Source organism: Drosophila eugracilis, unplaced genomic scaffold, assembly GCF_018153835.1.
Source record: "Drosophila eugracilis isolate 14026-0451.02 unplaced genomic scaffold, ASM1815383v1 contig_2154, whole genome shotgun sequence".
NCBI classification, from domain to species: domain Eukaryota; kingdom Metazoa; phylum Arthropoda; class Insecta; order Diptera; family Drosophilidae; genus Drosophila; species Drosophila eugracilis.
In genome coordinates this window covers 5,955,520-5,969,812 of record NW_024573038.1, presented here as the reverse complement: position 1 = coordinate 5,969,812, position 14,293 = coordinate 5,955,520, and the positions used below count along the sequence as shown (strand labels likewise).

The 14,293-nt window shown below is 39.7% G+C and overlaps 1 protein-coding gene across 1 annotated transcript; it reads right to left on the bottom strand.

Annotated features, from left to right (window-relative positions):
* Positions 1–8,175: 8,175 nt before the first annotated feature.
* Positions 8,176–14,274, bottom strand: LOC108114489 (protein starmaker). The gene is made up of 8 exons (XM_017225509.2): positions 14,103–14,274; positions 13,552–13,858; positions 12,327–12,374; positions 10,986–11,419; positions 9,848–10,490; positions 9,465–9,788; positions 8,753–9,393; positions 8,176–8,690 (listed from the first exon to the last, which is right to left on the bottom strand). Exons 2-8 carry the CDS (start codon positions 13,831–13,833, stop codon positions 8,381–8,383), a joined length of 2,682 nt encoding a protein of 893 aa, XP_017080998.1. The 5' UTR covers positions 13,834–13,858; positions 14,103–14,274; the 3' UTR covers positions 8,176–8,380.
* Positions 14,275–14,293: the final 19 nt, after the last annotated feature.

Below are 14,293 nucleotides of genomic sequence, written 5' to 3'. Positions count from 1 at the left end.
GTACGGCCCGGGCATTTGCCTGCCGCCTGGAAGCGCCCCGAAAATGCTAACGTGACACTAAATTGGCCGTCCGCCCTCACCCAAAACGGAGACGGGAAAACACGGAGTTGGCTCAGGGAGAGGGATATCTGGCTGCCGGCCATGGCTATTTGGGCTGGTCGAGGCTAAAGGGCACTTTTGTTTTGGTTTTTCTCTCTCTGTTGTTATTTTTATTTTTTTGGGGAGGAGGTAGGTTTAAACCTTTTTTGTATCTTTGCAAATTGGGCACATTACTTTTAACAAGCGTTTTCGATTCGGATGCGGGCCTCTCCATTTGCGTTTCCATTTTCATTTGCATTAGCAATGCATATTTAATATGCCCAAGCCCAGTACGAGTACTCACACCAGCTAGCTAGCTAACTAAAAAAGAAAAACTCCACCCCTGCTAGCAAGCTGGCTGCTTTAGTCTTTCGTTTGACATTTGCAATTGCCTAGGCACAGTGGGTTCAATATGTGTTCTTGGTGAAATGTTCATATGAAATGATTTATATTTGTGATGTAAAAATAGGAAGTGGACGGAAGTGAACCAATTTAAATAGTATTACAATTATAGTATAACCATTACATTATAAGCCTTTAGAATTTGTTAAGTTTAATTAATAAAAAGCCCATAGGTCTGCTAGATCCTAACTTTGAAATATTGATAAGTCATTTTATTCGCTTTTAATCGATGTCCTAAATTTGTTTTAGGTGTGTTCTATTCTAATAATAAAATCACTTTAAAATATTTTATAAAATAAATTTCATTCATAAAAATAACAATTCAGTTCTTAACCACTAAAGAACTCCGAAAACTCTGAATTCCGAATTACCATAAACTTTGCCCAACTGTGCCCTGTGCCTTCTGTTTTGTCGGAGGATTGGAAATTAACATTTCAGCGCATGCGTGGGCAGCTACAGTTAGGAGTTAGCGTTAACCCCTGCTGGCAGCATCACTTATTGCGAACTCCGGCTGACGGACGGAGTCAAGTCGGTGGCCAATTTGGGCAATTGCAATTGCCGTGCTGGTTAATTGAGCCCGCTTACCTAATGCTAATGCCAGGCTAAGTCCGACGATTTTTGGTCTACGATTTTCGGGGCTTTGCGTTGGTGGTGTCAAAGTTAACACGGTAGCTGTGAAATTTGGCGCTGGGGAAATCCGTGGAAATTGCCGACTGATGCAAGCTGCCATTTCCTCATCCTTAGCAAATTGATTAGGACAGTTTGGCGGCAAAACTAACCAAATAAATAAGTTTATAATTAAGTGGAAGATTTGCGGCAGCAGCTTTTGTTTTTCTCCTTGTTTTTTTTTTTTGCGCAACTCTTGATCGGACTTACTTATTATAAATTCTCCTACAGCTATGTTGTTGCTATTTTGTTCACATTGTCATTTAGTTGTCTGCGTGTTGCTTGTGAAATTGTTGCATTGCATGCAGCAGCAGCAGCAGCAGCAGTAGTAGCAACAACAACAACAACTGCAGCAGCAACATCAGCCGACGACGACGATGCGATCTACAGTGGCAACATCTTCTTTTCTTTAACTACTATTTATTATTGTATTAGTTTCTATGCTATGGATGGATATTTTGTTTTTGTTGCTTTGCTTTTAATTTCAAGTGCTTTTTGCTGGTTTTTTTCTTGAATTTTTTTGTGGTGCAGCAACAACCAGAAATGCAACAGTTTCGACTCCACTTAAATCAATGATGATCATGACGGCGATGACGATGATGATGATGATGATGCTGTAGCTGGCAGTTCACATTTTGGCATTTGCATTCAGCAATTCACATTCGCTGTGGATTTGATATTTTTCTTGCAGCCAAGCGACAGTTTTATGCTCCAAATTTTATGTGTATCAATTTATCAGACGAAGACCGGAGTCAACCTTAACATTTAGTATATGCTTTTTGATATACTCGGACTGAAAACATTTGCCGAGATCTTAATTGGCAACTTCGTGGATGTATTTTGACGTTTTTCTACTATTTTTCTTATTTCCTTTTTGCTTGCTTACCAACGGATTGTTAATGAAAAGTGGTTTTACAATGAAATTGCACAATCACTATTGTGGCCAGCAATGACCTGCGAAGATACCATAACACGTCGAAAGGAAAATGTGTATCGCCAAGTTGTTGCCACGAAGAGTTAGCCCCCATATGACAGGGTAAATGTTAATAGCAGTACTACGAATAAATAATGTGTAATTTAGCAACGGCAAGTGACAATTAAAATGCCATTCGGCGAACTACTGTTATGCAGTGGACTAACTCACTGACAAATGCCTCAAATGCTTCCCCAACTGGTTAACATTTTCGGTCACTCGGAACCGAGATGGCATTGCCAATAATATATGTACAAACCTAATGGCAGTTGGTCAATAATATGCGGCTAATTGGCCGGGGTGTTCTTGGTATGTTAAAACTGTTGCAAGAAAATAGTAAAGAGTGAGTGGGTAGATCGTGATCTTCAATGATGATGTAAAGGCAATAGATCCAAATGGTAGACCAGAAATACAACAACATCTATGTCCTTCAATGGGTTATAAGAATAATAAAGACAGTAGCTATAACTTTTATTACGTGCTCATGATGTATATTATATCACCCAGTTAAGATTTCCCATATAAAAATATAGATTACAACTTTTCTAATTAATAATAAGTTTAATTTATGCGCTACAAAAATAATTGATTTAATAAAATCCTATTACAATTATATTATCTGTAAGCAACAACAAATTAATAAGCTCGTAAAGTTAACAACAACTTAATAAGCTTTTCTTGTGGGAAAAAAAAGAATAGCCATTTTTGGGTAAAACATAAATTGAACAACCATTGAATTTCCTTAGCCCCGGTAATAACTCCATAATCTGAACTGTGCTCGGGCCCAACTTGGTGCATAAACAACCTCCAATCTCCAGCTGAGTTAGCCTATCGCCATCTGACTAGACCATATCCAAGATATCCATCTGCAGCGCTCAATTATGTTAACAAAACAGCAAACCGACTATAAAACGTCACCGGAGACAATTTATGAATCATAAAACCAAGTCGGCCGGGCTAAGAGCGAAAAAGTGCATTCTAATTCATTTAAATACAATTAAAATGATCCAAACGGTATGGAGAATGCTTAAGGTATTACTCAAGCGAAGGCCTCACATTTCGTGATCCAAACGGGCGACAATCCGTGTCCGTCTTTCGCCCCCAAAGTCCGGGATTGGACGCCCAACTCCAATGAAGCGTGGCTGCAACACAGAAAGAAAACTAAATCAAAATCAAAGTAAAGTAGTAAAGTTTTATAATAATTTCTGTAATTAGTAATAAAAAATGGTTATTAATATTTGATTATAAATTTGTAAAAGTTTAATATAAAACTTCAAGGAATCAATTTACGTTTCATTTTTTATGTCCTCAATTCTTAAGATATTGAAACCAAGATATAAGATAGATTAAAAATCTCATATTAAGTTGTAAAATAGTAAAGTAATTATGTTATGATTAGCATTAAACGTACTACTTTATGAAAAAATGAGCATATAAATTTAAGCTGTAAAACCAATTTAATTAACTAAGCATATTAAATGTTACATATACACATAAATTTTAATTTACCAAAAGCAATTTGTTTACAAATTTAGATTATTAAATATTTTTATAGAAAAATTTAATACTACAGCTTATGTAAAAATTAAAAAAATATATATACAAAAATATTCATTTGGGAAGGCTTTCAAAATGTCCTTTTTTCTACAAAAAAAAAAACTTTATAAAATTTAAATAATCCTTAAGAAATCCTTAAAACTACCATCACCTACAATCGAATCGATCATCTCCAGATTTATTTAGATTTCTTCCAATGCACATGCACGACCACCAAAGTAATTTGCTAATGAGCCCAGGAAAGGAGCAGCCATCCGTGGCTTTACATGCTGGAGTTCGGATGGGGGAAAACGGAATCTTTGGCTTGGTTTTTCTTTTTGTTTTTTTGGCTGACTTTTGACTTGCATTGTTATATGATTTGCGAGGCCTTTTCCTGGTTTTTTAATTTCGGATTGCGGCCACAAGTGTTTTGTATAATCGAGGCAAATACCTGGGCAGCGTTTAATGACGGGCCTAAGCACTCCGTGTTGATTTTCTCCGTCATTTGGACCAAAATATATGGACTGTGGATCGGGCTAAGTCCATGCATCTGCGATAATGCCCACTGCCCCGCTGTGATGGCAGTGCAATAATTTAATGCCTTCCATTCACGCCAGCCCAGAGATCCGATAATGAGTCGGGGGGGCCGGCCGGGACAATTGATATATAGCATAATGGGGCATCTACCAAGTGGCCGACCTTGCTGTGTGTTATTTATAGAGTATCTATCTGGATGATGGTTGCCAACGGTGAAAAGAAAGAAAAGATTATTACGCACTAATCAGATGGTTAGGTTATTGTTTATTATTTATACTTCTTCTTCTTTTTATCTTTTCACTACATACCGATTGCACCATAAATCGCTGACTTTAATGGACGAAATCGGGAAAGCGTTGCAGTCATCAGCAAAAATACAAAGTAGCCAACGAACAATGACAGAGCCCCAAATGAATGAATGAATGAATATGTTGAAAAAAATATATATATCCATAAAATAGTTAAAAAACTAAGAAGAAACAAGATTTTCACACTACTAGTCGCAGGCAGGCAACCAGGCGTGTAAACTCGTCGGCATTAGCTAATGCTAAGAGAGACCCCTGCCTTAAGACCCTCGATCCCCGATCTCCACGACTCCAACTCCGACTGCGACTCCCCCTGACACACCCGGATAACTTCATTTACATTTTGGGCGTGAGAAGAATGGCGGGTGCAGAAACACACAGAAGATCTGCCTCATCGGTTTGGCTTAATTAGATTATAACTACTAGTGTTTGGTATGTGGGGTATCTGCTCCCAGATTTGAATTGCGTGCCAAAGATGGTTAGTATAAGGGGGGACGAGATTGCATAATGAGGGCGAGGCGGAAAACCATGCCCGTCATCCATAAAGCGCACTCGCCATAAAGTGCATTTGCCTACTGTCCCAATTAGCTGCCTGGCCATGGTTAACTTCGGCCACAAGCGAAGCAATTAACTTGTCTCGTAAGCGCCTGTGGTTTTCAAAGAGAACGCTGTGCGAAATGTTCACACATCTCAAGGAACTATCGGGGGTTTCGGAAAACTCTTAGAAATATTGTTGGGTTGAGCTCTGTGAAAACCACTTAAGATAATACCAATGTGAATCTCTTAGTGTTAGAGTTAAATCGAAATTAAATTAAATGTACATTTTCCAAATTAAAAACTCGCTTAACTTTAATAATACACAATAATTTTAAAAGTAGCTTGTTTTGTTTTTATAAACACTAAAGATAGAATTACCCTCTTAAAGCCTCTCCTTAAATAACAGCTTTCTTTTCATATCCTGTAAAACCACATCTAAACCTTGGTCTGATTTCTTACACCAATAGATAATTTTACGACAAAATTTATTTGAGAAAACTAAACTCCTAAATGATTGCCTTTTGGTTTATTTTAATGTGCAAATTAAAAAACAACAGGAGAGTCGCAAAACTAACCCAATAAAATAATGAGCTCTTGGTTCGAAGATTTTTTACAATACTTATTACAAAATTATACGATAATTATAAGCTTGTTTCCTCATAACAAAAGCACTTAAACAAAACATAGTTGCTAAAAATAAGTTTTTTATAAATTAAGCCTATATCAGATGCAGCTTAAAAGACAACAAAATCAAACGGTTAATGTTAATGTTGACAATGTTGTAACTTTTGGGTTGCTAACTTTTTATAAAATCCTAAGACAATGACAGATCGGAGATTACAAATGCCCACAATCAAATCATTACCAACATTTTTCTCTAATCTCAACGCTTTTGTAAACGTATGCAAATTCCTGGCCTTTGAGTGCCAAGGTTTTTTACAAGAAAAAAACACCAGCAATAATCCCTTGGGGAATGAATTCAACAAAAACAAACACATCATATTGTTAACGATGTGAAAACATGTACAACAAAGCATTTGGCCAAAAAGCGGCAATTAGCCACGCACCCGCACAGTGAGATGGCCCTGGGCCATGGCTGTGGATCCACAAAGATCTAAAGACATCCAGTGGCCATAGTAAACCAACTGACATTTCAATACGATCGTCGAACGATTCCATTTAACACAATTTATGAGTGGCGATTCGGCTTCTGATTCTTGGGTTCCACGGATACCATGTCCGAGTGCCAGTGACTGGCATTAAGCGATCTGTGGGTCCCCCCGCTGATGATGATAACTGGATTCGCCGAGTCCCAGCGGCAAGCTCACCACCTTGGCATTTAAATCGTAGCATGTGCAAAAAGTGGCCGAGCAACAGGAAGATGGCAGCACTCGCAGCTCACAAAAAATATATAGCTTACACTTTAAGATTATATAAAAAAGTTGCTGAAAATTGGTCACAAAATATCAAGAAAATTGCTCTCATAAGCCTTTAGCAAATATATTTTTTTTTAGCTTTTTAAAGTCATTTCTTGGTCATTCAATTATGTGTCACTTTCATCTTCAATAAATTACAGGAACCAAAGATTATTTTTAAATGTAAGCTAAAGAAAACTTGAGGCTGTCTTAAAATATTCTATTTAATTTAAAATAATAAATATCAATAAATGGTTAGTTAACTAGCTAAAATGCAAATCAAAAGATATAAGGAAGGATCTGTTATATTGCAGAAGTTTATAGAATTTTCAATTGACCAAAATTGACCATTAAATTATTTTCACTGCACTGACACCGTTGAAATTTCTTAATAGAAGCACCAAAACCACAAAAACAAATAAAAAACGTAACTAAAAAGCAGTCACAGCATAGAGTTGGAATCGCAAATTAAATGTTAATAGTAATACCTGGCCACAATGGAGCGGCGGCGCTTGAGACAAAAACCGGATTTGTGGCAGCCACCGACAGAACAATGTGCGCATAAATCTAGCGTCAAAACATGAATGCAATTTAAGCAAACTGAATGAGCGATTGCCAGGGATTAACCATCCACATGTTGGAGGGGGAACTTGGTGAACAAAAACCCGAAAACCTGCTGGCGCAGTGATCAAATCAAAACTTGACATTGTCTGACAGAGCCCCACTTAAAGTGGCGTAGAAAGGAAGCTGGAACGGATCGGATCGGATTGTATCGGCGGAAGGTGAGAAAGGCCTACCGACGATGATATTACCTGGCGAGCAACAACAACACGCATATCAAGTGACAGATTGCATAACAGCCGAATACGAATGCGAAGACGCCACAACATCCATCCTATGTGGCGTGTGGTGAAAGTTAATTTGCCAGAAATATGTAGAAAAATTATGAAATGTATTTTCCTTTCGGTTGCCACTGCATCGGCATTGTTTTGTGGCAACAACATCAACCGCCGACCGCCAAATGGCAAGTATCAAGCGGAAACAGAAACAAGCAAACGGTGCCACATGTAGCCACTTGTGCCGCCCAATAGGTTAATAAATTCATTTCGAATGGAAGCAGGAAGAGCTGACAGCATCACGCTAAGTGATACAAACAGATAAGCCGGGTTATTCTCTTTGACCCCTCTATATGGAGTTCCTTTGGGTTATCAAAAATGTGTTACAAAACCCGTCTTAATAAGGTTTAAAAATTTTCAAGGTTTTAACGAACTTTAGCTAACTCTAAAATCAAAAATAAGGATATTAACAACACTGTTTCCTGAAATATTTATAAAATAGTGTCCTATACTCCATATCAGTGAAAGTAAAAACTGGTTCACTTCCCATAATACATCTCCATTTGCTTGAATTGTTTTCTTATCCCCAACCTTATGATATCAAGGCCTGTCTGCGCCTTTTAATCTCATTTAGCATGCGCCAATTCATGCTTGTGAATATTACAGCTGACAATTACATGCGAGCACCTTGAAGGGGCCAACAAATTGGCGACCAACAGGCATTTCTCTGCCATTGTTTGGGCCAGGTGGCCAAAGCAGAGCCTTGTCCATTTTAGAAAGGCCGAACTCAAAGCGCTCTGGTGTCATGGCGAAAGGTACAAGAAAGGTACTCTCAAACTCCACATGCACATTCGCCAACAACGATACGACAAACAGGGTACTACAGCAGGTTGGTTTAGTTAGGTCTAGACATTTATTAAGCTTGCTGGACTCGGTGGCCTGATGACAGAGCAGCTCGGGTTGGGCATTGGTGTGCACTTTTTTTTTTTTGAGCACATTATAGTTATGTTATATATTTGAAATATGTTTGTAGCAACCCATTCACTGGGTTTGGTTGTTGCCATTACTAATATATTAGTGCTGCTTGAATGTCGCTCACTTGGAGTCGGATGCCGCGTTGTTCGTGGACTTGGTGGCAGCTTTTATGGCGGCCGCCGAAGTACGCTTCACACTGACCAAGACATTGCGCTTCGTTGAAGCTGGACCAGGTTTGGCGGCTTTGCCAGCTGGCTTAGGCGTTGTCTTTTTGACCGACTGCTTAGCGGTGCTCTTGGCCGTTGGTGTGGCTGGCGAGGAAGCGGGCTTTTTCTCCGGCGATTTTGCCGCCGGCTCGTTGTCTGTATTTTCTCCCTCATCGCCATCGCCGTTCGCTTCCTCCTTGGCATCTTTAAGCTTGTTTTTCTCACTGTAAGTTGATACTCATTACATAACATACATATAATGGTTAATTCACTAAGTTTCACATACCTTGCAATGTCAATGTTAAGCACGGACTCGTCCTCATCCTCCTCATCTTCTTCCTGTCCCAGAGGTTCAACTTCCGCCAGCAGGTCGCCCAGATCCTTGTCGACCTCCTCCCATAACTTTTCGTCATGGGTTTCATCACCATCTTCTCCATCTCGATCTCCGAAGTTTTCATCGTCATCTTCGTTCGACTTGTCATCGATGTCCTCATCACCTTCCGCATCATCATCATCGGCCTTCTTGTCCTTATCATTGTCATCGTCATCAGCCTCTGTCTTATTCTTCTTCTCAGTTTCCTCCTTTTTGCGCAGGAAAGCCTTAACGTGGGAATGCTGCAAGCAATGCTTCTTAGTGTAGTCCTCTAGTGAAACGTCATCAGTCTTGGCAGAATAGTGGTTGCATAATCCGCAGTAGAAAGCCTCGATAGTCTTCACATTGTCGGGACCAATTAGAGCGCGCTTACGCGTCTCTTCATCCTCGCTTTTTAATGCGGCTTCTGCCTCGGTCACCATGGCATCCACATCAGCATCAATCATATCTACATCGATCTCGCCTACGGAGTCCACGGTGTGAAATTTATTCAAATCAATCTCGCGCTCATCCACGCTATCATCAGATCCAGACTCATCGTTGCGGGCCTTGTTCTGCAAACAAAAATTATAAAGATTAAGGAGTAATGGAGTATGCTTTATCGGTGCAAGTAATAACAACTCACCCTAATGTGATCGAGGGAGCAACGATGATTCTCGTAAAGCATGGCATTCTTAAAGGCCAAATGGCAAGAGCCACAATACGGCATCAAGAACTTCTTAATGGTCTTGTGATGCTCGGAAGCCTGGTGAAGATTCTTGGGCTGGCGATAGGCCAAACGGCAGAGTCGGCAATAGCGGGATTCGTGCTCTTCCTTGCTGTTCTCCTCGATCTCACGTTGCGTGGTGCGTTGGCGGGTACGCATCCGCTGCAGATCAGCTCGCTGATTTAAAGCCACCTGGCGCATGGAGTTCTTGTGAGAGCGAGAGTTCAGATGGTAGTTGTACTCCTGCGGATCAAGAAGAATATGTGACTATGCAGAAAAAATAGAGGATAGGATCGTCCTACCTTAAAAGTCACACACTTGATGCGGCAGTGGACGCAAATGAGCTTGATGAAGCTGCGCTTGCGATTGTTGTGGTCGTCATCCCGATGACGAGAGCTACGACGATCGTCGTCCGAGTCGTCCTTGTCCTTACGCGACGATCGCTCCTTCTTGCTAGACTTCTTCGACTTGGAGTCCTTCGAGTCATCCTTGTCCTTTTTCTTACCTGACTTCTCTGCCGACGACTTGGCCTTTTCGTCCGACTTGTCACCATCGCCGGTCTCATCTTCGCCCTTTGCCTTGACATCGTCGTCATCGGAGGCGTCATCGGCCTTGGCGCTTTTGGACTCATTCAGGTCCTTATCATCATCGTCATCGCCGTCACCGTGCTCATCGTCGTCTTCGTGGCCATCGGCGTCGCTCTTGTCATCGTTGCCCGACTTGCTGCTGCGCTTTTTACCAGACGACGACTTCTTGCTCTTGTCGTCCTTCTCATCATCGTCATCATCGTCATGATCATCATCAGAGTCAGAGTTATCCCCTCCATCTCCGTCCTTGTCCTTGCTTTTCTTCTTCTTGCTTTTCTCAGCATCATCGCCGTCCTTGTCTTCATTGCCGCTGGAATCGCCGCTGGAATTCCCGCCCTGGCGTTGTCGTCGCAACGAGCTACATTTGGGTGGAATGAATTCGAATGTGAAGTCATGTGGCAGGATGGTTTTTTTTTTGTTTGTTTGGTGGAAGGCAAGTTCAAATTTTTGTGTTTTTTTTCTATTACATAAGAAGAAGCTGGGTAAACTAACAAAGTACGTTCTTGTCATAGAGTGTCGAGTGTTTTTTTTTATATATCAGGACATTTCAATTCGTTATACTTAGTTACACAACAATATACACACGGATTATACTTGGTGCTATTAGAGAATGGAGTTTCTCTGGAGGCTGCTTAGTTATTCTGGCACCAAGTGCTCTCCCCCTCCATCTCGCATTCAGGTTATATATTTCTTACTGAATCTCCTCACATATAACATTCCCGTTATCATCAATCTTACAGATTGCTTTCATAGTTCTCTGTATCCTCAATTTTGTACACAATTGCGTAACTCTGATTTTTGTATTTTCATTTGGGTTTGTTTTTTTTTTTTTTTTTTTTTTTGGTCTATTTACCTTTTCAGCTGCTGAATTTTAAGCAGGCGGGCCCGGTCTTTCTGCTGTGCATAGAGCAGTTGGCGACGCATTGTGCGCAGGTCATTCGATTCGTTGACCCGGGTGCGCACAACGCGCATTCCTCCCACCCGCATCCCAGTGCGCATCATGCCGCCTCTCATCGACATTGTGCCGCGGGGTCGGGATATATAGCTGGTGCCGGCCACGCTGCGCATCATCCGCTTTGGTGGACCCATCGATCCGTCCCGCTGATGCCGGCTTCCGCTGGTGGAATCATCCCGAGGCCGGTAGGAGCTTGAGCTACCGCCACCGCTATTGCCAGTGCCGCCGGTGCTGCTACGCTGATGATAGTTCGACGACGAGGAGCCAATATTCTGCGATGAGGACGAGGGTCGATCGCTGCGATCATTCGATGAGGTCGTACGACGGTAATCCTATTGACGATTGATGAGTAGGAAGGTGTGTAGGAGCTTTGTTTTGGTTGATTTGGTTTTGATTTTTTGAATCAATTATCAAATATATAGGTGGTAGATTTATATTTATATAAAACATATATAGACTTGTTGTATGAAAAGAATTGCTATATAGCTACAGACTGATATTGATTCTGATCTGATCGGATTGGTTGTGGGTGGTTATATTATCGCAATATGCTGTTATTATTATTATTATTGTTATTATATCCTGCAGCGTGTTTAATGTGTGGTCGCATGATGGAGAAACCTCATATACGCTTATAGCTTAGCTACTTAGATTTGGATCGATATATAATGCATATGCGGATGTACACACTGATAGATTTCTATATTCTCAGTTCGGATTGATAACCGACCTTCGACATTCGGTATGGGAAAAAATTTGACAGATATACAAGAGTTTTACAGATCAAAATCGGCTTCAATCGCTTCAATATTTCAATAGTTCTCTACAGAAGTTTTTGCTTTCTCATATATTTGCGGTTCAGTTCGGATTGAATCGGATCGGATCATATCGATCGATCGTATGCTGGCAAAATCATTATCTATACGGTGCCGCGCCGCTGTCGATGCTATGGACAATACACAGATTTATATAGATTTATGGTCAGACGGTGCTCCAAAGTGCTTGTCTGGCAACTTTGAGTCCGCGCGCTGTTTGGTCTTTTTGGGACATGTTATGCTTTAACGCTCGATAAGCTCAACTCAGTCCCGCGTTTAAGCCTCACAAACAGTGCTATAAATATTTGGAAAGTCATTAACATTACACAGTACAGGTCGATTAGCTTAATGCATAATTAATATATGTATAGACCTTTGGTATATCGTGCGTTTAGCATTGGAATTAGGGCAAAGTACTACTTACGTCTTGGCGCGGTCGTTTTCGGTCGTCGCTGCGATCGCGAGATGAGTCCTAGACACACATTAAACAAAAATAGATGGCATTATTAATATAAATACAAATGGATTTGTGTAATAAATCACTCATTTGCTACAAAACCGCCAGAAAACTATAAATATAATTAAATCTCTATATATCTTCTGCAGAAGATCTGGCACAATAATTACTCATATTCATCTGTGACAAACAGGTGATTTGTTTTATCTCATAGTTGTGGTCAAACTAATGGGTACTTTCTGTACTTAATATATTTCGTATTATATCTATGTTAAGAACTATCTCCTACTGCATAAGATAGATAATAATTTCAAATATAAAATATTTCAAAATTCATATAAATTCGTTTTTAAGCTGCCATTTATTATTTTGTATTTAAAGTAAATAATGTGGAAAACATATTTTTACCACGCCTGTATTTTCTGAATACTATATTTATATCTATATATATATATATATATATATATATATATTCCACGAAAACAAGTGTGCTATGAATAAGCAAAAGTTTGTTTATAGAATGAAGGTTCTTAAGGTTAAATCAAATTGAAAAAATATTTCTCTTTTCGTTTCGCGAAGAAGCATGAAGATGCCAGAAAAATGCACATTTCCAGTTTGCAGACTAAAAGGAAGTAGAAGATATGCTAGAGAAGCTTAAACTTGTTTTCTATGAGAAAACTAGTGTGTGTGTGTGTGTGTGTGTGTATAACATGAAAAATCTTATTGCATTTCCCACAATTATCTAACAGGTAACTGACCCCAGAAGAATGGCAGATACCGCAAGGACTTAGCTGTAAATCAGAAATAACTATTTAATGTTCATTAACTACAGATTTGCGCTTGAGAGTTATAGCATTGTTTACCGCATTATCTTCAAATTATATAGATTATTATAGTTCTTATCTCATTAGAAGTAACAACAGTTTTGCCTTATCCCACTGTGACGTGATTTTATTTATTTGAATTTAATAATCCATATCAGTTATTTACTCCCTGATGCCCAAACTCACTATTTATTTGGTAACTATTTACTTTTCCTTATCTCTTTCATGGATAAAATTGAGCTATAAGATAAATTTCGGATTTAGATATACTAATTTTATAATTTATCAACGCTATCTATCGTTTCTTGTAGTAAATCAGCTATTTATTAAATTAAAGCTTACTTATGAAATAATAGTATGGAACTTACATAGCTGCGCTTGTGCCCCGATGAACTGGATTCGTAGCGCCCGCTGCTCGAATTGTGATGGTTGAACTTGTCCCTGCTCCGGTTATCATAGTGGCTATTTCCTCCTCCGCTATTGTTGTAACGATTGTTGTTGTTGTGGTAGTTATTCTCATACCGGCCATTATTGGGGCGATAATTGCCCTGGGTGCGAGTATTAACATAATTGCTTGAATTACGATTATTGTAGTAGCCGCCGCGAGTGGTGCCACTACCACGTGGAATGAAGCCGCCGCGTCCTCGCATCTTTTTTTTACTTTTCCTTTATATTCTGTTCAAAAAAAAAGGTAGTAAAGATGTCAGAAAGAGATATATCCGATAGGATTAGGAGCGTGTATGTGTATGTGCGCGAAAAAAACGCAGTCCATTGGCAGCGAAGCACCCCATTTTAAACTTTTTTTTTCCTCAGGAAATGTCGTTGTCACCGGTAGCGTCGCTCGATGCGAGAAAAAAATCGATATGCCACCGGCACGAGTTTTTTACAGGTTATTTTCACACGGATTTACGTCACTTACCTCCTTTGTAACACTCTTTACTGATCGGTAACAGTAAGCGCAAAGGTTCAGTTAATCGATTGCTTAAAATTGCACGGTCCTCTTTCTATTTATTAGGATTTTCACCAATCTTTTTCGCTTCCAAAGAATGTGTCTAGCAATGGCGAATAACTCGCAGACTGACCAGAGGTGAAGAAGACATTTATGCTTAA